This window comes from Melozone crissalis, unplaced genomic scaffold, assembly GCF_028551555.1.
Source record: "Melozone crissalis strain CALT ecotype California unplaced genomic scaffold, PUWL_Pcris_2 ptg000007l_1, whole genome shotgun sequence".
NCBI classification, from domain to species: Eukaryota; Metazoa; Chordata; class Aves; order Passeriformes; family Passerellidae; genus Melozone; species Melozone crissalis.
In genome coordinates this window covers 19,325,472-19,349,473 of record NW_026535785.1, presented here as the reverse complement: position 1 = coordinate 19,349,473, position 24,002 = coordinate 19,325,472, and the positions used below count along the sequence as shown (strand labels likewise).

Sequence of the window (24,002 nt, the reverse complement as noted above, 5' to 3'; positions counted from 1 at the left end):
ATGGTAACAGTCCCAAATTCTGATGACTGAAGTTGATTATAAAACTTATAATCAAGGACAAGAGTACCATGTGCAAATGGTGCTGGGGAAACAAGACAATCTATAGCCAGTAATAAGTTTATTACATATGGGTCTTGGTGTGTAAGTCTTCCAGATTTCCTGTGTTTCCAAGGATGAGGTACTGCCCTGTGGTGCATTCTGGAAGTCCTGAAGAACTTTGTTCAATTGCAGTCTTACTGTTCAGCAGAACTTCTTACATATATCTTTGTAAAATTGAAGGTGATGACCATTCCACCCTGTTCTCCTGGGCTTAGAGCAGAAGTTGTGGAAAGTTGTCTGGCTGAAGTTGAAGTGTGGTGTCACCCTTGCTGTTCAGAGAGTCAGAAAGTGGATAATTGACAGAAAAATGCTGGGTGATCAGAGGAATGGCTGTGATACCTTCCAGTTGAGTCAAATTATTTATTCCTGCTTAGGTAAAATGTATATTAATTAGAGCTGAGTCAAGGGCCTGGTTTCTTTTTGTCTTCTCTCTAACCTAAGCTTGACCCAAGCTTATCATATTAGTCTACCACAAATCTAAATTAAATCCAATGCTGTCCAATGTAATAATTTTCTTCTACAAAATTGAGTTGGTGGCATTCTGTAGTGATGCATTATTCCAGCATACACATAGTGCCCAGCTCTTGTTTAGTTTCATGAATGCTTATTTTTCATGACTGATGAAAACTGTTGGGTTTAGCATTTTTAAAGGGAAATGCTGTTTTACTGATAGAGGAGCTAAATACACAGCCATTTTTAAGTAACAAACTATTTCTATATCACCATCTTTATAGTATAAAGTAAGAACACTCCTTTATCTTTGTTTATACTTGCTACCTAGACAACAAACCCTTAGAACTTGGTTTATACCAATGTGAGTGCCTTGTGTGAGAGGGATCCATGTAATGCATCCATGTTTTGCTCCTCACAATGTTCTGTGTCACATCTGGGAGGCTTTGCAAGGGAGGTGTTGGGAAGCAGGAAAAATGAGGTTGGGTGGCTTGGAGAGTAGGGGGTTATGCAAAACAAAATGGGACAGTGAGCACGGGATTGTTCAGCCTGGAGAAGGAAGCTTCAGGGTGAAATAATTGTGACCTTCCTGTACCTGGAGGAAAGATGGAGAGAGACAATTTGCAAGGGCCTGGAGCCACAGGGCAAGGGAGAATGGCTTCACACTGACAGAGAGTAGGCTTAGGTTAGGTATTAGTAACAAACTCCTCCCTGTGAGGGTGGGCAGGCCCTGGCACAGGGTGCCCAGAGCAGCTGTGGCTGCCCTGGATCCCTGGCAGTGCCCAAGGCCAGGCTGGACATTGGGGCTGGAGCAGCCTGGGGCAGTGGAAGTGTCCCTGCCCATGATGAGAGGATCTTTAATTCCCTTCCAAGCCAAACCATTCTGGGGTTCTCTGGGTGTGACAACAAGAGAAAGTAACAAGAAAGCCAGCTGTCCACTCAAGCATTGCTCCTTTTTAGCTGATGTCTCACTGAGTATTTGACAGGTATCAACCTTGAAATTAACCCAACAGCAGTGTGACTTCCTTAGATCTTGTATGACAAGTGTATTTGTCCTGGTGCAAACTCCTGTTTGAGCATTTTGCAGCTATTCATAACCGATGAAACAGTGATTTTCTTACCCTGCTACCAAAATGGTTCCCATTTAGTGCTCTGAGAATGGGGGGCATGAAATGACTAAGGCTTGTATACATCTGTAAAAGTTGGCTTTTCTTTTTGTGATTATTTCTTGTTTTCTCGTGTTTCCTAACAAAATGGTAAGTAACTGGGTACTCCTATTTTTCAAGTAAAACTAGTGAGGAAGAGTCAAGACTCATTTTCAAAACAGAGTTTAGCTCTGGTGTGAAATACATTTGGCTTGTGTTTGAACAGTTCCAGAAGAGCAGTACCTATTACAAAGTCTGCTCTACCTAGTGGATTTCATTTTTTTTAAAGCAAAAAGGTGGTAGGGAAGGAGAATGCCATCCCTGTTGTCTCCATCACCTTCCAGCACACACACACCCTGATGGAGTCCTGCCTAACACAACACAAGGTTGTTGAAATAAATTGCCTCTCATTACACAGCAACAGGACTACTTAAATGTGTATTTCCAGAACTCAGGTTTAGAATGGTGAAAGCTTTTTGCAAAGAATTTTTCAGGCTGAAGGTGGCTTTGCTCTTCTGAATTTCACCAAAATAGTCCAACAGGAACTTCTTCCTGTAATATGAATTTTTTGAAGGTGGTAACAGTAAAATCTTCAGACCTTCAGCTCTCCTGTAGTTTTCCTTCCATGTCTGTAGGAATAATCAGTGCTACTATTTTTTGATTTTGAACAAGTGGACGGTGGCAGCTCCCTAATCCCTTTTGGATGCCTGGACAGCCAAGCTTGGTGAGAGAGAAGGGGGCTATTCTTTTCCATGTTTTTCATGTAAGATTTGTGATAAGGGTGGTTTGAGTTTGCCTGTCCTGAATACTGACAGTTGCATCCAGAGGTTCCAGAACAAGCAGTGAGGAATGCATGGAATTGGTACTTCTTTTTCTGAAAGAATTTTTAAAATTTTTAAAAATCTATTTAAATATAAACACACACACACTATCTCTGTGTGTATACATATATATATATACCAGATGAGTTTGTGCAAGGGGAGAGGTCAAGACTAAATTTGCAGTTCTCCTTTTGCTTCAGTGGTATTATGTCTAAATATGGGTCTTCCTCAGGTAGAAACAACCTTGTTCAGAACAATTTATCACACTGGCATAGACAGGGGAAAAAAGAAAAAAAGCTGTTCAAAGCAAGCTGTGAATGTGGAAAAATCACGTAACTGTTTTAACTGAGCACTGCAACAGATTTACTTTCGTGCTAATTTGGCTGAATAACCACACTTTAGAATATGATTGCCTGTTTAATAAGTAGAGGGCAGCAAATGTCAGCTGTGTCTGCTTGTCAGGAGCTGAGGAGGTTGCTTGGACAACAACATGAATTATTATTTAGATGATTTGGCCCCTTAGTCAAGCCTGCTCTGCTCTGTAGCAGCTTGCGGGGGTGGGGGGTGGTCAAGGTGTATTTAGGCTCAAGCCTGCAGGGCAAATTTTCCCCCATCCCCTCTCTGCGCGTTGGTTTCTGACTCCAAAACAAACCTGAATGAGGGCTTTAATTCTGCTGCCGAGCTAACGTGTTTGTAAGCCCTGTTTGGCAGCCTGGAGCGCCCGAGGCAGCCACAGCTGCCAGCTTTCATCTGCCCCCGGATCCTGCGGGGCTCGCGTCACATGCGCTGCCCTCAGGGCACGGAGGCGAGCGCCCGGCTCCGTGTGCCCCTTCCTGTGAGGGGCTGCGGCTGGGGCTGCTCATCCCGGCTCTGTGTGCCCCTTCCTGTGAGGGGCTGCGGCTGGGGCTGCTCATCCCGGCTCTGTGTGCCCCTTCCCGTGAGGGGCTGGGGCCGGAGCTGCTCATCCCGGCTCCGTGTGCCCCTTCCTGTGAGGGGCTGCGGCTGGGGCTGCTCATCCCGGCTCCGTGTGCCCCTTCCTGTGAGGGGCTGGGGCTGGGGCTGCTCATCCCGGCTCCGTGTGCCCCTTCCCGTGACGGGCTGGGGCTGGGGCTGCTCATCCCGGCTCTGTGTGCCCCTTCCCGTGAGGGGCTGCGGCTGGGGCTGCTCATCCCGGCTCTGTGTGCCCCTTCCCGTGAGGGGCTGCGGCTGGGGCTGCTCATCCCGGCTCTGTGTGCCCCTTCCTGTGAGGGGCTGGGGCTGTTCATCACTTCTCCTGTGAGCCCCTTCCTGTGAGGAGCTGGGGCTGCTCATCCCGGCTCCGTGTGCCCCTTCCTGTGAGAGGCTGCGGCTGGGGCTGCTCATCCCGGCTCCTGTGTGAGTCTCTTTCTCTGTGTGCCCCTTCCTATGAGTCTCTGTCCACTCGGGTTGGGGCTGGGGAGGGCCTGCACATCCCTGCCCCTGTGTCCCTGCCCGCCCTGGCTGGGGCTGCTCATCCCGGCTCCCGTGTCCCTGCCCCGGCTCCTCTTTATGGAGCCCCCGCACTGAGCTCCCCCTGCTCCCGCAGCCTCCTCCCGGCCTCAGTCTGGGTGGGTGCTCACATGTTCGGTGCTCTCTCTAACAAGAATGTATACGTTTGTTTGCAATGTGTACATTTCATAGAGCACACTGCGTTCCATAAAATCTGGGATCTGTTTCTAACCTGGTAGTAGAAGCTGAAAGAGTTCATGGGAGTACAGTTAAAGCAAAAGTTGAAATGCAGTAGTAAAATTTTAAAACTTCCTCGCCAGCCCATTTTTGAGAATATTTAATACCATTAACATTAGAGTAAAAAGTGTCCATTTTGGTTAACTAAACACTCAACATTTCTGACTGTAGCTAGCTTTTATGCAGCTCTTCTCTAAACTACAAGCTAGGTGGCTGGGCAGTAACATGCAGGGGTCATGAAAGGTGTGTCAGCATGTATTTCCTATTTTTAGTTTAGTCTTGTCGTTCAAAAATACTGTGTCAGCCTGTGAAAGAGTTACATCATCTTAGCTGAATAGTGAGATACTGCTCAACATACCTTGAAAAAGTAGTTACCCTGCAGTAGTAGTAGTTTAAATAAATAAAATTTCGTATTGTCATTCACAATACAGACTGTTTTCCCCTCAAATAGTTTTGTTAAAGGTAGATATGATTCACTCTAAAATGTAAACAGTTGAAAGATATTAATGTATTTTTAATGTTATTGAGCAGTTGAGTAATGATTTGTAAGAGTTTTGGTTTTGTTTTGTTTTGTTTTACAAATTGCTGCTTAACTTTTGCTTAAGCAGCAATTTGTGCTTAACTAGTAGTTAACTAGTGCTTAACTTCTAGATTTCCATGGAAATGGTCATAAATACCTGATTTCCTAGAATGAGAAGATATGTTAAATGCATTTATGGTGGTGAGTGTCTGTACACTGAGGTGTTACAGCTTCCTAAAAACTGCTACCTCAGTGTTGGGTAAGGCTGAAGGGGGAAGCAAGTCGAAAAGCAGTGTGGTGCAATTACAGTTCATGAGTTTATTGACTCTGCACAGCCATGAGGTACAAAGCAGCCTCTTACACTACTGTGTCCTTTCCCTCCACAAGTAGAAAATGTATTTGTATCCAGAACAGACATTTATATTCTTGAAACAGAAATAACACCCTGTAGATTCTGAAGATTTCTCTTAATGGCCAAAAGCCATATTCATGTGGTGAGGTGCTTGAAAATCTATTATTAAAAAAAAATAAAAATCGTAATAATAAAAAGATTTGTCCTGGCAGAAGTGCTCATATCTGGCAAACATGTCAGATAATTTAAGTAAGCTTTAGGAAAGTGTCAAAAATACTCAATAGGAAAACAAAGCATGAATGCTAAACTCAGGTGTTAGTTGTGTTCAGGACAACAGGAGAGGAGCAGAATGTTCACTCCACTAGAAACATACTAGGGGTGAAATTGGTGAGAAGAAAGCGTGTTTTATGAGGAATAGGATAATTTTTCTGTTTATTTTCAAAACCTTGTTTAAATTCTGAGCTGTGTTTCCACAGAGCCCTTAGTCCTAAGGCAGCCCAGCGTTCAGTGGCTGTAGTGGGCACCTGCCAGCTCTGGACAGGTGAGGTGGGCTCCCCTCAGAGGGTACCTGTGGAATTTCCAGGATTTCTGCCCTGCCTTAGTGTGGCAGGGAATGATTGTGAAGGCTACTGAATACACATCATCACTGCATATGCTGCTCTTTAATTGAATCAACTGCTTTCAGCTTCCTGTTTGGAGGAACAGTAAATTCAGTATTCAGCAAAATTGTTCTCTTTTAATAATGGTCTGTCATCATCATTTGCTAGTCTTTCCTTCTTAAGCAGTATGTTCAGGAATCTCTTGTGTGTGTCAGAAAACAAAAGTATGGGATGATTTCTTCCTCCCTCTAAGAAGTAAGTGTTTGAATATTTTTGCTGTTTTTACCTTTTTAGTGATCTAGGTGACTGCAAGATAGAGTGATACAGACCTTCAGGTTGCATGGGAAACACCTAAAGAATATGGAGTTCCATTAGCTCACCCTATGAGCTTCTGTAATTACGTCTCAGATTGAAAACTTGTATTTAGGGTGCAGAAATCAAGCAATACTCTGAATTTTAGCAGAGGAGAAAGGTAACTTCAGGCCATGAAAGACTGGCAAAGTTTCCTGAGACCATTTCTTTATCCCAGTTTTGTCAATGTTTAATCTGGTAGTTGACATAGAGGTAAAAACTGCTTAGCTATTGAATTAAATTTCTGTGTGTTTGTGTGCAGTCATGGTGCTCAGTACAAGGTGCTGGGTTTCAGTAATATGTGACTCTGCTCCTGTATTTATTTGATGATTTGCATAGAGAGCTACTATAATATTTAAATACCTTGTACATTGTTATGCTATCTAAAATGCATATATTTCTTAAATTTGTCAATGGATACTTCTGTTAACATTGCAGTATAGGGTGACTTCTGTGATCTGCTCAGCTACACAAAAGAAAAAAAATCATAAATGTACATTTCATAAATATCCTCAGGTAATTTTAACTGAGGCTTTAAAAATAATTCCTCAGTTAAAAAATGTTCATCTGTCCATCTAGCTATGGGGAGAAATAATTTCTGGGAAGTACTGAAATTTGAAAAACAAACATCCTTTATCCATTGGGTAAGGAAATGTCTGCCTTAGCAGGCATGCCAGCATTCAGGAATGCTGAGGACATGTAGTAGGCTATGTAGCAAGTGTGAGAATGATCTGATGTTCTGTGATGGAGATTTTTATTTTTGCCTTGTCAAATAAAATGCACCTCTGAGTGCATTTTTGCTCCTGTTACTTTTTAAATGTGTGTCCTTTACATTTAAATGTTATAATCGAATCCTTCTGCCCCACCACTGTAACTATGGAACAACTCTATTGACATCAGTAGCAATGTTCAAAACAAACAGAATTTGTCCCTCTGGTGTTCGATATCATCTCATATCATAACAACTCCTGTGGACAATTGGGATTTATTGATATCAGCTGCACCTAACATTTTTGCTTAAATGCAAAATACTTTTGCAGTTGTATCTATAAAATAACCTGTGTATGTTATCACTGGCCAGGGTCTGTGTACAAATCACAAACAGGACGGGACTGCTAGGAATGTGCCTTGAGCTGCTTTATTTTCCAGCATCAGCCTCATAATCTAAAAATCATAATTCAGTCCTCCCACAGAACACCATTTATTGTTGGTTGGGGGTTTATGTATAAGTTATGAATGGGACGGGATGGGATTGTTAGGAATGTGCTTTGAGTTGTTTTATTTTTCAGCATTAATTTTATTACATGGTTATGACAATGGGAAGATGTTATTAGCTTACATTTTAGGTCGTAGTTAAAGTAACTTAATGTTACAACTTACTTTAAAAGTTTTTTGACTAATTACACAAAGCAAAAGTATATTGACAGTAGTCTTATCTAATTACTATAGATGTATTTATATATAAATGTTTTATCTAATTACTATATATGTATTATACTATATAAGTATATATATGTATTTTTGGTTAATGTTTGCTATTTTTGAATACAATATTTGCTTGTAAGTTTTAAAACACAATACACAGAGCTTTATTATAAGTTAAAAACTTTTTAATATTTCATTCTTTGTTTACTGCCTGAGATGTGAGCTGATGGCATCTTCCCATTGTCATGACCATGTAATGAAGCTGATGCTGGAAAATAAAGCAGATCAAGGCACGTTCTACAGCAGTCCTGTCCTGTTTGTGATTTGTACACAGACCCCAGCCGGTGATATATGTGTATGCAATTTATCTGGAAATCAGTCCTAACCAATCAAACATTGTGATTGTGCATTGATTTCCGGGTGTGCCTGTTTGGTGTCTATCCCATCTCCTTGATTTTGCTGCTGCAGGTGGAGGATCTCCATGCAGGGAGTGTTTGGGTGTGCAGCAGTCCCGTGCAGCCCAGCTGTGTGCAGCGCTGCGGTGAGCGGCGCAGAGCCCTGCTCACTGCTCTGTGCAACAGTAAGCCTTTGTGACAGGCTGCTTGCTGAACCCTTCCTGCCTGCATATGGCACAGCAGAGTTCACTTGCTAGCAGATTTTCCTTTGTGCCTTCATGTTAGAACAGGATACTTCCAGCCTGGGTTTGAGCTGTTCTAGGCAGGGTGTGCTGGGTGGGGTCTGAGGCAAGTTGGGAAGTGCACACGGACAAGAAGGGGAAAATGAGCACAGCAAACAGTGGTGATTCCAGTGTTCTCCTTGTCACCCCTGACAGTGTTTATTGTGAATTTAAAACCACTTTGAAACAAGTGGCCAGTTGTGTAATGGAACATCATTAAATATTCTTCAAATTTCTGGCCAAAAAAACAACATTTAAGGGCAGTAGAACAATTATTTCTTAGAGGACAGTATTTTAATTCTCATATTTTTTAAACTAGACTGGTCAGAAAAATGTGGGTTTTTAGAGATTAGGATTTTGAACATCAATTTTAGAGCATAATGAAGTTTTACCCTTCTACCTTTACAATTCAAAGAGAAAAGTCAGGATTTTTTCCCCCCCAAGATTGTGAGAAAGAGGAACCTGTAATGAGGATATCATCTGTAGTTCTCCTTACTTATGATAATATGCCAAAGAATAGAGAGCAAAAAGCATAGTGGAGTTTTTCTGTGAAGAATTACATTCTGCTGGTGGTGACACACATTTTAGAATTGTAATATATTGAAGGATTGTAAAAATTTAAATCAAAGGTTCAATATGCAATACATTGAAAATTAATTAACCATCTTGTGTTGTTTTGGAGATGGGATGAGTGGTTTTAGGAAAAGCAGAAGGAAGAGTGAAAGATTAAAAATATTTTACTTGGAAAGAGGAAGGTAAGGAGGTACATTTTAGATCATCTCATTTCCTTTCTAATGCAAATCTGATTCTTTGATTATTCACTTATATTATTTATTTATTCTCATACAAAAGGTAGAAATTATGACATGTTGGGAATGTAGGCATTTTTTAAAATGCAATAATTGTGCAACTATTGCACTCCTTTCATCTATTGGTGAAAAAGGATTTCAAGAAAAAATAATTTTGAATAGAATTAATTAATGGATTCTTAAAGTCCTAAGCGTGTAATGTGACTGCAGTTCTTTAAAGCAGAAAAACAAGAGAGAAAACAAATAATTTCCCTTGAGCAGATGCTTATTCACGTAGGATAAGTAGTCTTTGATTTTGGAGAGGTGGTGTGACTTGCAGTTGGAAACCTTGATTTTTTGTGTCGTTATTTATATCTGCAATAAATGAGGAATAAGCATAAAACATGAAAAGGAAAATTAAGTATTATGCTAGTTCTCTTGCTATTTTATTTACTTGAAATATGCATTTTTTAATGGTGTGTTGCTGTGCCTTTTGTTGACCATATCTGTGCGCCAGGTCTGTCTGCTTGTTTCCATTGGCTTGTCATGTTCACTAATTAGGGAACTGCTGCATGATTCACCTTGTTAATTAGAGGGACTTGCACACAAAGGCCCTTCGGGCAGTGCGAAAGAAGAGCCTAGCACTAGTGCCCTGAGAAAGCTGCAGCCTGTGAAGTAATTCTTCTCATCTACCTTCTATTTTTTATTTGAAATGAATAAATCATTGAGATTTTCCTTGTGGAGTGAGAATGCAAGAATTCACATCTTTGTAAGATGTAAATTATATGTGATCAATAGAAGGGGATGACTACTGTATTGTACTTACAAGATTCCCTAATTTACTACTTGTCAGTGGCTGAGAAATTGCTTGAAATATTTTGTCCCCACACTGTGGTGCGTTGTTCCCTTGATCTGCAGCACAAATGAGCAGCAGCGGTTTTGCTATAGCTCAGTCTAAAATAGAAAAGATGTAGATTATTTAAATTCAAGCTTGTTTTGCATCCCCAGTGGAACTTCCATTTTACAAGTGCACCCCCAGCACCACCCCCACAACTTTTAAGGGGAAGAAGGTGGTGGGCGTGTGGCTATTTTTGTTCCCGGTGTTTTGCCGTGCCTCAAACCTCACTTTCCAGCAGAGCAGCACACTTGCTGTATTGTGCATTCTTTAGTTGAATATAGTTTCAGAATAAATTAAATTTGTTTTTGTCATGTCACTTAGACTTGATCAAACCACGATCCAGACTGCAGAAGAGGAAATTGCGTTAAAAGTGCACAACCAGTCGCTACACTGCACATTCCCCATCTGTTTATGACACTTCAGACATTAACTCCAATGCCATTCTCTCTAACTATTTGATTAAAATTACTTATTACAGCCAAATGATTTTTAGTAGATTGCTACATTCGCCTCATTTCCTCAAATGAGGCTGGCAGTTTCAAGATGCAGATTTCCCATAAGAATGCTAGAGGACTGGTATCAAAATCTGGGCATTTTCTTTTGGAATAATCTAGTTAATAAAGCCTCCTAGTAGAATTTCTGATTAACTGCTATTTTAAATGCACTTAAAATTTCTGCTATTCTGAAGTTTTGTGCTAATGGAATATAGCCAGAGAAATTTTACCAAAAAATAGAAATACTTACCTGGAAAAAAAATGGGGGAAATGCTTCAGGCTGATTTGAAATTTTATGGTATGAAATACTGTCACTCTTCAGGGATGATGAGATCTTCCTGCGTGCCTTGGTCTTCAGCTGGCTTCATTGATAGACCAGCCAAGAACTTCTTCCATTCTCTTGGTGCAGTTCTGGTGTACTGGCTTTTAATTAATTCAGATTTCAAGTAGGGCCAGAGATGAACAGAAATAAAAGTAACCAAAGGCCGTTCTCTGCTTGAAATTCCTGATGCACGGAGAAGATGGTGCAGATAAAATTCCTGATCTGACTCCCCTAGCACTAACACAAAGTTGCAGCAGCCATGGAGAGTTCTCCCCATCCAAATAGCTGTTGTATTGCTCAGATGATGGAAGAGTCTTTGCAGGATATTTTCTGTAACAGTCCAACCATTTCTTAAGCTACATATTCCTATCTAGAGTAACACAGGGTATAATAAATACTTAAGGAAGATATCCCTCAAACACCTCTGAAAGAGTTCTACAACAATGGATTTTTTGTTTATTGGATACCTGCCATGTGAAAAGCAGAGCAGTTGGTTCACCTTCTAGTCCAGCACTGAGCCCTGTGTTACAGTGGGCAGCACAGCCTTTGGGATTACTTCTTGCACTCTTATTTTCAGTGCATGATTTTAGAAAAGCCCACCCTTTATTGAGTGTCCTCCCATATGCCAGTGTTCCTGTCCCTTGTCCCAAAGCCACAGCTGAGCAGGTTTCCTGCTCTCATTACTTCAGTCTGCAGCTCTAGACATGACTGAGCTCCACTCAGGCCTTCACTGTGTGTTTTACTCCCTGGTCTTGGTTCAAACATCAGTTTGAGTCCTCACACAGTGTCTCACTTCAGGGGGAAAGGAGAATATCCTAGAAATCTGGGGAGTATAGTAAACCCCCACTTAGATTAGCAAAGAGCCTGAGAAAATGCCTTATCCATCTTTCTTGCCAGAAGTGAGGATGTTCCACTGGGGGCTCCTGAGCTGAGCAGCCCCAGTGAGCTTTGGCTCATGTTCTTCCCAGCCACACTGATGCTGTCTCGTGTCCTTTGAGGAACACCTTGAGAACACTGGTGATTGCCTTGCTCCAAAATAAAATTAGGACTGATAAATAACAAAATAACAGATCTGTGGGGATTCATTTCAGAGTTTTTTTCTGATCTCACTACAAGTTATTGACACTCCGTAAGTTGCCAGCTCTAGTAGTGCTGATCCTGCCCAGTTGTCTGTGTCTCAGAAACCCCTGGCTCAAATGGGCTTTGCTCAAATTTGGCTTGGCAAATCTGCCACACTCTTACAGGACATAACAATTGTAAAGGTTTAAGACAGTTTAGCATAGGAGAACCTGGAACTGGTGCTACTGGAGAGAAATGGTTAGAGGAATAGTAAAACCAAAACCAAAGAAATTGTACTGGAGCTCAAACAACAGATTCTGAGGAATGAAGGAATGTAATGATTGAAGTTATTGGATGGACAAAAAATCCATTATTGTAGAACTCTTTCAGAGGTGTTTGAGGGATATCTTCCTTAAGTATTTATTATACCCTGTGTTCCTCTAGATAGGAATATGCAGCTTAAGAAATGGTTGGACTGTTACAGAAATAAATGTACTTAAGTTAATAAACAAATAATAGTGCATTGTATTTGAAAAATCAAAAAATGCAACCCAGTATGTTAAAAATTTACAAGAGTTTAAAATCAAATCTCAAATTCTTCATGCTTTTGATTTTATAATAAATTATGAGTCAGCTGTTAAGGATACTTCCAAGAAAATTAAACCTGTGACTATTATTTTTATATATATATATATATATATAAATATATTATTTATTTATTTATTTATATATATCAGTTCAGACAGTATGTAGTCTTGAGTAGTAAGGGGATAAAATTGTAGATATAAGGATAATTGTTTTTAAAATCCCATTTAACTGTGTAATGTACAAGAAAAATAAAAATTAAAGGCAGGATGCACCTGGCATTTTCTGTATCAGAGTTTGACACATTGTCTTGAAAGTAATAGGGCACGTTGAAATGGAAAATTTGAGTAAACTTGTAAAACATAATGAAATTAGATGTAATAAACAGAAATGTCTGTTGTAGGAAAGATGCTTGGTCCAAAGTACCTCAGTTAAGATTCCAGGACTGTGTTCAGATGCTCATTATTTTGAGAAACAGTCATCTTGAGGCTGAAACATTCCCAGCTTGGTCTTTGCCCAGGGTGATTTTTTTCCTAACGCTATGCAATAATTTTCAGCTGCTGTTAAAAGTGTGTGGGTAAGAAAAAAGAAGAAACTCCCCTCACCAAAACCCAACAGACAAACACCTTTCACAGTAAAGAACAATCTTGATCTGGTTCAGCTACATGTGCAACCATTGCAAGGGACAGCTGGAGCTTTTACTGACCTGTGGGAGAACACTTGGGAAGGAGCAGCATCCAGCTTTGTACTGAGCAAAATTAGATACAATTTGTCAGAGCTGTGAATGTTTAAAAGTCTCACAGAATGTGTTTGGTGCATGAGCTGCTGTTGCACAGGTGAAAGCTCTCTGGTGTGGCATTTTTGCAGTACTTCAGTGCTTGGAGCAGTTCCTTACCAGGCACTGGGGCTGTGCTGACCTGAGAGGTTTCAGAGCCAGAGCAGGGCTGGGGGACAGCACAGGGCTGCTGCACACACAGGTTCCCTGAAATTCACTGAGGCACCCATCCTTCCTCATCATTGTCCTGGACTTCATGAGGTTCCTGCCAGCATTTTTAATGAGTTTCAGTTTTAATTGCACCTTCTGTTGTGGCCATCTTAGGACATGTGTAATGGTTCTGCATTTCAGGCACTCCTGAGCAGAAAAGATGTTTTTCCAGGGGGTGTAATCAGTGTCTGAGACTGATAGATACATGTTACAGAGCCATCAATTAAGACAGGTTTTTCTCAGCATATGACCCTGTTATCAGGAATTAAGCCATCCATCGCAGACAGAATTAGGAGGGATTTCCATTGATGCCTATTGGCTGGAAATCAATGCTTAAATCATTGTTTATATGATCTTGCTTTCATCAAACATTTCTGCCATTTAGCACCCTCTGTTGCCAGGTTCCTGCTCGGGGTTCACTGCTGCCTGTCCTCACCCATGAATGCTGTTGATATTTATAGCTGCTGTGGTGCTGGGAGCCTCCTCCCCTTTCTCCTTAGGTGGTGTTTCTGAGCTAGGTTGGGAATTGTGAGTAGATAAAATGTAGATCCTGGTGGGCTGAGCTGGCTCTGTGACTACAGAAACTTACTTTTACAATTTGGCTTCTATTCCCTTATCAAATCCTATATTGGCACTGTTTAAACATACATGACTACTTCCTTAAGCTCTTTCTTCTTTATCTTCACAATCATCTCTGTGTCTCTGTCACTGGGTTATTTTCCTTCTAGGCCAAAAAACATCCCTGAATTCTGCCTGTAGGCACAGAACCACCTCCTTGACCTTTCTCTCTCTCATGTGATCCCACTCCCTCTTCTCTCTTTAATTTTTGAAGGTATTTATATGTAGACTAGAATTTTTAGGAGTTCCAGCTGTCCTCTTACTTTCTGATCATATGGAAGGAAATTGCTCTTAGTCCTTAGCACCTATAGCCCATACCTATATTTCATCTACATTTCTGCTTTAGACAAAGCTCACTTCTCTTTGTCTGGGTTTTGCCTGACAAATAAGTGTATTCTTGGTTTTTGGAAATTACTAAACCTAGCTTTTAAGATCTAGTGTTGATACTTCACATAGACATATGGCTGTCTTCCTTGTGGCATATGGCTTGTGGCACTTCTTTCTTAAGTACCTAAATGTATCATAACAAATAATGATCTGCAGAAAACAAACTAAAATTCTAGAACTTCTCTGGTTAGCTCACTTTATTAAAGTGGTGAAGTAGTGTTCTTTCTGTGGTTTTAATGCTGTGCCACCATCACAAGAAAATGTCAGTGTTCAAAATAATGCTTTGTTCTTATGGTGTACTTTTTATCAAATGAGAGACCTCCCATGCTAAAAATACATTTGGATTTGATAAGGAGTAAGGAACAGCATCTGATTTGTAAGCATTTTACTTGTATAATATATTGGAATATTTGTGTTTTAGAGAAATATTTTTACTTTCAAAAAACTTAATTGTTGTTAATGAATGTGGTTCTGAATTGAGCATTGCTTTCTTCCCAGAGGGCAGAAATTTTAATGTGCTATTGATAAATATATCTATATTATTTGTGATAAAGGCAAGTTAAAGAAAGATTTTGCATTAGGAGCCCAATATGAAAATAAGAGTGTGAATGAATGCAGCTGTCAAATATAGTTGCATCTTGTTGGTTATGTAGTGAGTTAGATTCATTTCTGGTTAATCATGTTAAGTAACAGGAAATTATTTTATCAGGATGTACAGATAGTAACAGGTGCTTCATTTGTTTAAATATCCAGTAATTAGTAACTGGCATAGTTAGAAGATAAGCTATTGTAGAAACAGGCTGCTTTGTTAGCTTGAAAATATAATTGATCATGTAAAGTCAGAAGCATAAGTAGCTTTAGTTTTACAGGTACTTCTAAGAGTAATTTCAGAACACTGAAGATGAGGACATTCAATTCCTATTGTTCTTAGTGCTGAGGATTCAGAGGGGTTACAGTGGAACCAAAGCTGGTTGCAAAGTCATTTCCACTTGACACAGGATGTGATTGCAGAGTGCTCTGGGGAGAAGAGCCTCCGCAGGCCAGGGTGTGCATCTGGTGCACAAGGTGCAGTGTCCCCTCTTTGGAACCAAAGCCAAGATACTGCTTTTGTAAAAAATTATTTTGAACAGAAATTACAACTGGGGGCAATATTTTTCATGGAAAGGCAGATGATGGGTAGGAAAGAGAGTGGTGCAGGTAATGTGATGTAGGCTATGAAGAAACAGAGGTATGTGACTTGGAAAATAAGATGAAGTTTTAATAGGAGTATGAAGAACCCAATAATGGTATGGTATTAAAGGATGGTCTGGGATCTTAATAAGGTCTTCTTAAATGTCTTGCTAGTAAGTATCCATAAACTGCAAAGATGTTTTCTTGTAAGCAGCTTCTTGGTTAATAGTGTGCAAAGAGGCTCTCCTGTCAGCTGGAATACACGGACCTCTGCAAGCTGAAGGCTTGTTGGGAGTCAGTATCAGGATCATAACTCTTCTGATTATTTTTAAATGTAATTTTATGATTCTCTGCTTTCAGATGGGCTTTAAAGAAAGCCTAAAACCCCACCAGTGATAGTTTATAAAAGATTGTTGAGAATTTGTGCAATCCAGTATTTATCAAGTATTTTCAACACTTCAGCCTCTCTGTTATAAAACATCAGGATCCTGTGATCTCACTGATGATGTGTTTGGTGTATTAGACATTTTTTGATCAGCATTCATGAAGGTTACATAAGGTTATTCTTTCCTGCTGTAGTTTACCACAGTGTGTGCTGTTAGACCAGGATCAGAAACTGTGTTGTGTTTCTGTCTGGATCTTTTGTACCTGGCAGCATATTCCTTATTTGTATTACAGGAATGTCTGTTCAGCCCACTGGGGCTTGATGATAAGTGAGGCAAGTAGTGGAGGAGGATCCTTGTCTGGAGAGCCTATGGCAGACACAGACAGGCTGGGTGATGTGGGGTGAGAGACACAGGCAGGTGAAGAATGAAGTCTTAGCAGAATTCACCCAGTGAGGGTAGAACAGAGCTCAGCTCCTTTGGCTCTGTCTGTTGGGGATGAATTACAGGTAGTGGAACATCTTGTGCATTTGTCAAGATTTGTATATGATATCAAGAACCATCTTTAGTTTTTCTCACTGATCAAAAAAGAGAAGACAAAGAACCTGAGGAATAGATGTGTGCAAAGCTTTCTGCAGATTCTTGAAGCTATTCCATAGTTTCTTGGTAAAACCAATTTGCAGGTTTCAACGTGAGGGCAAGATTTATCCCACTATGGGAAATTTAGAGGAATGGCACCTTTTGCTTTACAATTTACATGTGCAAAAAATCTCAACAAGAGGCACTATGTGCTGATATTCCATGTGGAAATAGCCAGGGTACAGTGTAGCACAGTTAGCACAGAGAGCCAAGTAAGTATTAGCTTCCTGTGGGTTTGCAAATGGTGACTTTGGATAAGACACTGATACAATATTCATATAACCTTTGCATAATACCTATCAGACTGTATTTCTGACCTGCACCTCCCAGGAAACGAATACTTACTCCAGTGCAGAATTTCTTATTCTGCAAAGCTTGACAACTTCGTCTGAGATCACTCTAAGCCAGTTGGCCCTTGCTTAAATATTCATCAGACTTCTGATAATTGTGATAACCCTTGTAGGCTGGCAAGCAAGGCAAATTAGCAAAAAGATGATTGATCTTTTTTTATATGCAGTTTTATCTTCAACCTTTCCTGGATATATGTTATACTATAGTAATAATTTCTTCTCTAAGGTATTTGCCAGTATCTAGATTTGCACATCTATTTACAGTTGCCTTGAAGCCTCATAATTACAATACAGCTGAAATGTCCATTTTCTTTCCCTGACTACAAATAGGGATCAATGGAATTTTAAATGACTGCTCACGGGCTAGCTTCCGATCATGACCTTTGTAAATGATTAGAACTCACCACTGTTGCTATCTACCTTGAAAGGGTAAGCGGGCAGCTCTGCCTAACTGGCATTTAATCTGGAACAGAGCCAAAGATATTTGAGCTAAAAACCTAATATGAGTTGGCAAAGAGAAGTATGTATAGACCTTTGCACTATTATTGAGATATTTTTCTACATTTCTTTTTTGTATTTAGGAAATTCTTTTACCCTGTAGATGAGAGATGTATTTTTAGATCATGTTATACTGAAGTTATGATAATAACTATGCTTGCAAAATGTATGAAAGCATGAAAGTGTGAAAAATGGGGTTTCAAACTCTAAATGACTGAATTCAATTTTCTGAAGAATGTGAAAACTCAAAATGGTTTGGTTTGGGAGGGATCTTCAAGATCATCTTGTTCATCCCTTGCCATGAGCAAAGGACAGGATTTCAAACTCTAATGGGGTTTCAAAATGGGGCTTCAAACTCTGACTGAATTCAATTTTCTGAAGAATGTGAAAACTCAAAATGGTTTGGTTTGGGAGGGATCTTTGAGATCATCTTGTTCACCCCTTGCCATGAGCAGATAAACTCTTTACTGTCCCAGGTTATGCCGAGCCCTGTCGAGCCTTGGACACTGCCAGGGATGGGGCAGCCACAGCTTCTCTGGGCAGCTGTGCCAGGAGCTCAGCACCTCCCAGAGATGGATTTTTTTCCTTGTATCTAATTCAAATCCACATTCTTTCAGTGTGAAGCCATTCCCTCATGTCCTGTCACTCCAGACCCTTGTCCAAAGTCCCTGTCTGTCTTTCCTGTTAGCTCCTTTTAGGCATTGGAAAGCCCCAGTGAGGTCTTTCTGGGGCCTTCTGTTCTCCAGGTTCAGTGAACTGGGCACTGAACATTCCCATTTCCAGCTCAGTGCTGTCAGAATGCTGGGGCTGTGTTAGGTCTCAGTGTCCACATCATGGACAAAGGTGGGAGAGGTGCTGGTGGTGCTTGACAGTGCCTCAGTGTGAGCCAAAGTGTGCCCGAGGGGGCAAGAGGCCCATGGCACCTGGGCTGGATCAGCAGGAGCAGGGCAGCGCCTGCCCCTCTGTGCTGGGCACTGCTGAGGCCACACCTCAGTGCTGTGCCCAGCTCCTGGGTGCTGCCCGCCAGGGCTCTCTGGGTCACTGCCCTGGCTCTGGGCAGTGCTGGGCCCTGGCACCATCCCTGGGGCTGGAAACACTCCCTGGCCAGCCTGTCACCAAAGCTGGTCAGGCACAAGTGTGGTGACTTCATGAATTCATCTGAGAACTGCCCTGAAAAGTTCTGCTTGTTCTGGACAGAGGTGGATGGAGAAAAGACACTCCACACTGGCACTTTTTTGCTTAAACCTCCTTTCCTTTTAGCATTGGTTGAGATAGTTCAGGCCCTGCTTTTAATGTGCAGATCATGTGTAGGTAATGGCTGAGGCACTTCTATCTCTGCTTGTCAGTTCAGTGTCATTTTAATGAGGAATTGTGCCTGTATCATTCCATGTTTTTATTATCACCCTTGAATTTCTCAAGGTGTTGTTCTGTGCACTGCTGCTGAAGTGGGAACAAGAGTGACATCAGTGGGATTAGAAAGGAAACACCTCAGTTTATTGATAGATTTTGCAAACCCAAACTTTTGAGATTAATAAGAATTATTGCTAAGAGATATGAATACTTTTGTCTAATTAAGATAATACACTGTGTTGCCTAATCAACTATTCTTGTGTGGTATTGATCAGAATATTTATTAAAACATTAGTTTGTTGGGAATATGACACTTATCATTATCACTCTGAAAGAATTACACAGTTTATAGTGAATATGCAATCTTGCCTCACTGCTGGCCAGAGCACTTTCTCCTATTTTCTGTAGTGTGCTATATTGTTACATAATGCAGCTGGCAGCTGCTTCAAACTGGTCAAATGTATTCTTACCTAAAGCCTAAGCCCAGAAAGCACTTGGAAAGTCAGTTTGTAAAGGTTCTGTGTCAGCATTACCTTTGGCTAGCATTTAGATAGAGATATCTTATTATTTTGAGAAAACATCAAGTATGTTTGAAATTCAAAATAAATATTAGATAAAAAATTAGGTTTTTTTAAAATTTGAATTGGTATTTCAATTCAGATTGGGTTGGTGGTGCCAGAAGAGTGACAGGGAGATGGAAAATCAGGCAGGGGGGTTCCTGCATCCCAAACCAAGGGCTGGGTGGTGGAACCACACTGGGAGGGACACTCACTCCTGGTTTGTCAGGGCTGGGGAAGTTTCTAGCTTATAACTCAGCCCAGCTCAGCTCTCCCTTCCAAAAACAGAGGATTTTCCTGCCTGGGCATCCTTCCTGCCATTGGAAAATCCTCCAGAAGTGCAGTGCAGGATGGACTGGGAGAGGTGTTGGTTGGAACACCAATGTGACTGGTATGATATTCTTCATATCAGTCATAAACTGGAGATGTGTAGTTAGTATAAGTATATAAGTTAGTATATAAGGCAGTTTTTAATAAAAAGGATAGTGGTTTTGGAAAGAGTTGAGGTATTTGGAGGCAGAAATCCTGTGAAAAGTCACGAGAACTTCAGTACCTTCATTATTGCTCCATGGCCAGGCTGCTGGAATAGTACTGGGAGCAGTACAATGCTCTCAGGGCTTGCTCACGTGTGACTTCACCTCATGCTTGCAGGTCTGAAGATAACTTTTAGATAAGGCTAGAGAATCAAACTAAAGAGGTTTCTTTCCTGTGTGGCAGATGCAGCAGCAGGAGCTGGCCCAGATGAGGCAGAGGGACGCCAACCTGACGGCGCTGGCAGCCATCGGCCCCCGCAAGAAACGGAAGCTGGATGCTCCTGGCCTGCTCACCATAGGAGGAGAGGTAAGTGTGCACCCAGAGCGGGGAAATCACTCCTGCAGAGCCTCCCAGGAACAGCTGGGGCTGCTCTTGCTGCTGCTGGCAGGCAAGTGTGTCATTTGGAGATGCACATCGGCACGGGAGCCCAGCTTAGCTTGCCACAGTTAAAATGGCATCTCCTCGTAGTTGTATTTTCAAGTGTGAACTTTCAGCAGGTGATTAAAGAATGTTTTTAAAATAGTTAAATGTGAAGTGTAGATCTTAAACTGTTGTATCTGTTTTCTCCTCTGCATAATCTGAAAAAAACCCAAAAAGAGTAGGGAATGAAAAAGTACCTAAAAAAACCTAACTGTAGTCTTGCTTACAGTTTGAACCAAGAGCTTGTAGTAACACCAGTGTGGGTTTGTGATAAATATGTGTCCAAACTTCTTCCAGAATGTCAAGGTGTCCACTACCACTGCAAAGATGAGTTTATAACCATGCTAAATTGTAATTTCCATAAGAATACTGTGCTCTAGAAATAAGATTGTGTTCATTAGCATGATTCTCCTGATATTTTAAGTGAAGTAGCCATGCTACACAATAAATGCCAAATTGTCCAAAGCCTGATCTGTATTATATTAAGCAAGGTGGAGAACCAGGGTGGTGTGTGGCAGTGCTGTGGGTGGCTCTGTCAGAGCACTGTGTTGTTTGGTACAGATACACTTGGGCTGCTTTTCCTTCTGCTGAGTCTGCCCACGCAGCGGAGTCAGAGGAATTCTCCCTATTACATGCCTGTTCTGAGGAAAATGCAAACATTTTGTTTTGAATAGCTAAACTAACAGTTTTGGCTCAGACACTTGACTGTCTAAATGCCAGGCATTTCCAAAGGCCTTTTTGTTTCCCATTTTGGATAGCTTTTATCTGACTTCTCTCTCTTTTTGTGTGCTAAGATTAGTGCTAGGAAATTAGCTGAGCTAGGAACAGAAGTGGATCCTGTTTATACTCTAAAATTGACTTAGGACTTCAGATATGTAGGAGGTGCTCCCATTTCTGGTAAAATTTGTTTCAGACTGAGGGAATTTTTCAGGTTTTGTGTTGTCATGTAATTATTCCCTTTCTTTCAGCCTCCCTCCTTTAGCTTACATTCAGTAAAGAATTCTGTTCTCCCCCACATGCACCTGTAACAAATCTCACAGCAGCAGGCCCAAAGGAGCTTTCATTAGGAGCTTGACTGGGTGGTCATAGCTTTGGCTTTCCCTCATTTAAAAATAATTTGAATCTTCTAATAATACGTGTATCCCTTCAGATTTTAACACTTCACCAAAGGAATATTTTATCCTAAGGAACAGAATTTAATTTAAATTTAGACAATTAATTTTTTAATTTGATTGTCTGTTGTCCCTTTAAAAATTATTATTTTGTAAGTATTAATAATTTGCTGAACAAAATTGTGGTCACCTTCAGTGAGTGAAGCATTTTAATCAGAGCTCTGTATCTGAGTGGATTATGATGAACAGCTTCCCCCTCTCTCTCTAGAAGCTCCTTGTTCTCTTGCTGCAGTGCTTCAAGGAAAAATAAAGGTCTGGGGCAAATTCCAAAGGCTTCTGGTTATTTTTGCTTCCTTTTGCTGCTCTCCTAGCCCAAATTTTGCTGAACAACTCCATTGTTGCGTTGGCAAACTCTCCCTGAAGTTTTTGCCGATGCGTGGATTTCCTGGAGCCATGAGCTGTGTGCCAGTTCAGATGGAACTGCTCCCATCCCTCTTCTCCTAGCTTCAAACCATCCTGGCCAGCTGATAGAGATGGCTGCATGGAAGCTGATTTCAAGGTCTTGGAAGCTGGATCTGCATTATTCAATGCCTTTTGTAGGGAATAGGACCTAAAGTGCTGCAGAGGCTGTGTCACACAACTTGGCTCCCAGAAACTCCCTTTCTGCTCTTCTTCTGAGCTTATTAGGGATGCTGTGCAGAAATAAACTCAACTCCTCCAAAATATTTCCCTGTAAAAAGGTATTGGAAATTTGTATTATTTGTCTAAGACTGTCTGAAATACCTTCTTTGGGTTTCTGGAGGTTATAAACATCATTATGATTCTGTGTTCTGTGGTACCAACACCCCCTGAGCCCAGTTCCACCTTCAAACACCCAACCTCCTCTATGGTCTAGGACACTCTGATTTCTCCCAGCAATTTCTAAGCTGCTTAAAGCCCTTGCTACTGATAATCTGTGCTTGCAAGGTCTCATTTGGCCAGAGCTTTTTTGGACTGCTCTTTTTTTGGTCAAAATACAGTTTTTGCATTGAAGTTGCTCGTCTCCTCATTAATATTTTTGAGTTATATGTCTGCTTTTGTTGCATCTAGGACCCTGCATGTTTACTGATCCAAAGAGATGTCATTTACAAATCATCCCACCCTGGCATGTTCCTTTATTTTCCCTTTTCTGAACTAACTCTTGTTTGACACTTTACTTATTGCATTGGCCATTTTTCAGTAAGCAGTGCTGGATTTCAGTCCAGCTTCTTGGTTTAACAGAAATACTAAGAATTTATTTTTGGAAATTGGATCTTTTAAATAACACCCTTTTCATCTGAGCAGGAGGCTATTAAGGAGTAGTGATGGATATTCTACTAAAGACAAGAAGTTGATGGAAAAGATTAGTATTTCTGTTATTTAAGTACTGGTTTTTAGCTAGAGAGAAACAATTCTTCTACAGCTTTTGGAAGTGTGAAAAAGCTTGTGTTAATAACTGTAAGTATTTTCTACCAGCACTTTGAGAGTATTTTCTTTAAACTTTGTTCTCTGTCTCACATTGCCAGAGCTCATTTGGACTTCTTTGCTTGTTTTCAAGCCATAGCTTAATGGCCTTTTTTTTTTGGATGACAGGATTATTATAAATTATCAAGACCAGCCCCATCATTGCTGGACTATTGCAGCTAATTTTTTTTTACTACTTTTACCTGGGGACATGGAAAATCAGCAGTTTTGGAGTGAGGTTATTTCTACTTTTTTTTTTTGTTTTTTTTTTTTAAAAATTGCTTCTATGTGCAACCATATTAAAAATGCGTTTCCAAAACATGGCAACAATATTTTGTAAAACAGTGGATGAGCAGGGGCTTGGTGTTCCCAAATAACACTGGTGCCAAGTGAGTGACTGGTTTGAGAGCACAAGTACAGAGTGGGCTCATGGCACTGTCCCATCCCAATCCCTGCATTCCTGCCCTTCCCTTGGCTCTGGCACCCTGGGCTTACCCACCTCCATTTGAGAAACAGGAAGAAAACTGATCTAACAGCATCAAAATTGAATAGTTCCTGCTTGCTTGTTGAGGTAGTTTGGCCTAGAGCCCAGTGAACACTGGAAAAGGAACTTGGAGCCAGCCAGAGACAGCAAATGTGAGATCACCTGCACTTCATTCGCTGCCTTTTCAGTGCCTTTCGTGTCTGCTCGTGTTTTACATGATCTGCTAGAAACACAGCTGCCTCTGTGCAGCCAGCAGCTCATCAGAAATTCAGCCTGCTTATCATGATAATGTGCTTTAGATCAGGAGTGAAGGAGAAGAGGTAAAGAGAAGAGAGATACCTTTGGAAAGATTCAGCTTCTCTGCCTGGCAGAGTTGAAAATACTGCATTTGTGGAATTTTTAGGGGCTTTCCATTTCTTTAGTAGTACTAGACAAAAATTATTGGAAAATATCTTCTAAAGTCACTTTTTTTTTGGAATTCAGCCTTATTAGTATTATTACCATTACTGTTACTATTCTAATTACTATTATTATATCAGTGTGCTTATCAAGGTAGGTATCTAAGGATCCTGGGCACTGCTTAGCAGCAGTGCTGCCCAGCTCTGATCTGTGCTGTGGTCCTGTGATGCTCAGCAGTTGGTGACACAAACATTCAGGACAGCAGGCCCTGAAGTTCTTCAGTTATCATCCCTAAACATCTTTAATGTCAGATTAAATATAAGATTTGGGTTGCTTTTTTTTCCCC

General features: G+C 40.8%; 1 protein-coding gene across 1 annotated transcript in view; it reads left to right on the top strand.

The window, feature by feature from the left end:
- The window catches only part of LOC128951169 (transcription initiation factor TFIID subunit 4-like), a 152,408-nt gene that overhangs the window by 83,484 nt on the left and 44,922 nt on the right, over positions 1–24,002 (top strand). The window contains exon 14 of the mRNA XM_054296421.1: positions 19,943–20,065. Within this exon, the coding sequence (XP_054152396.1) occupies positions 19,943–20,065 (123 nt within the window). The remainder of the gene's footprint in view (positions 1–19,942; positions 20,066–24,002) is intronic.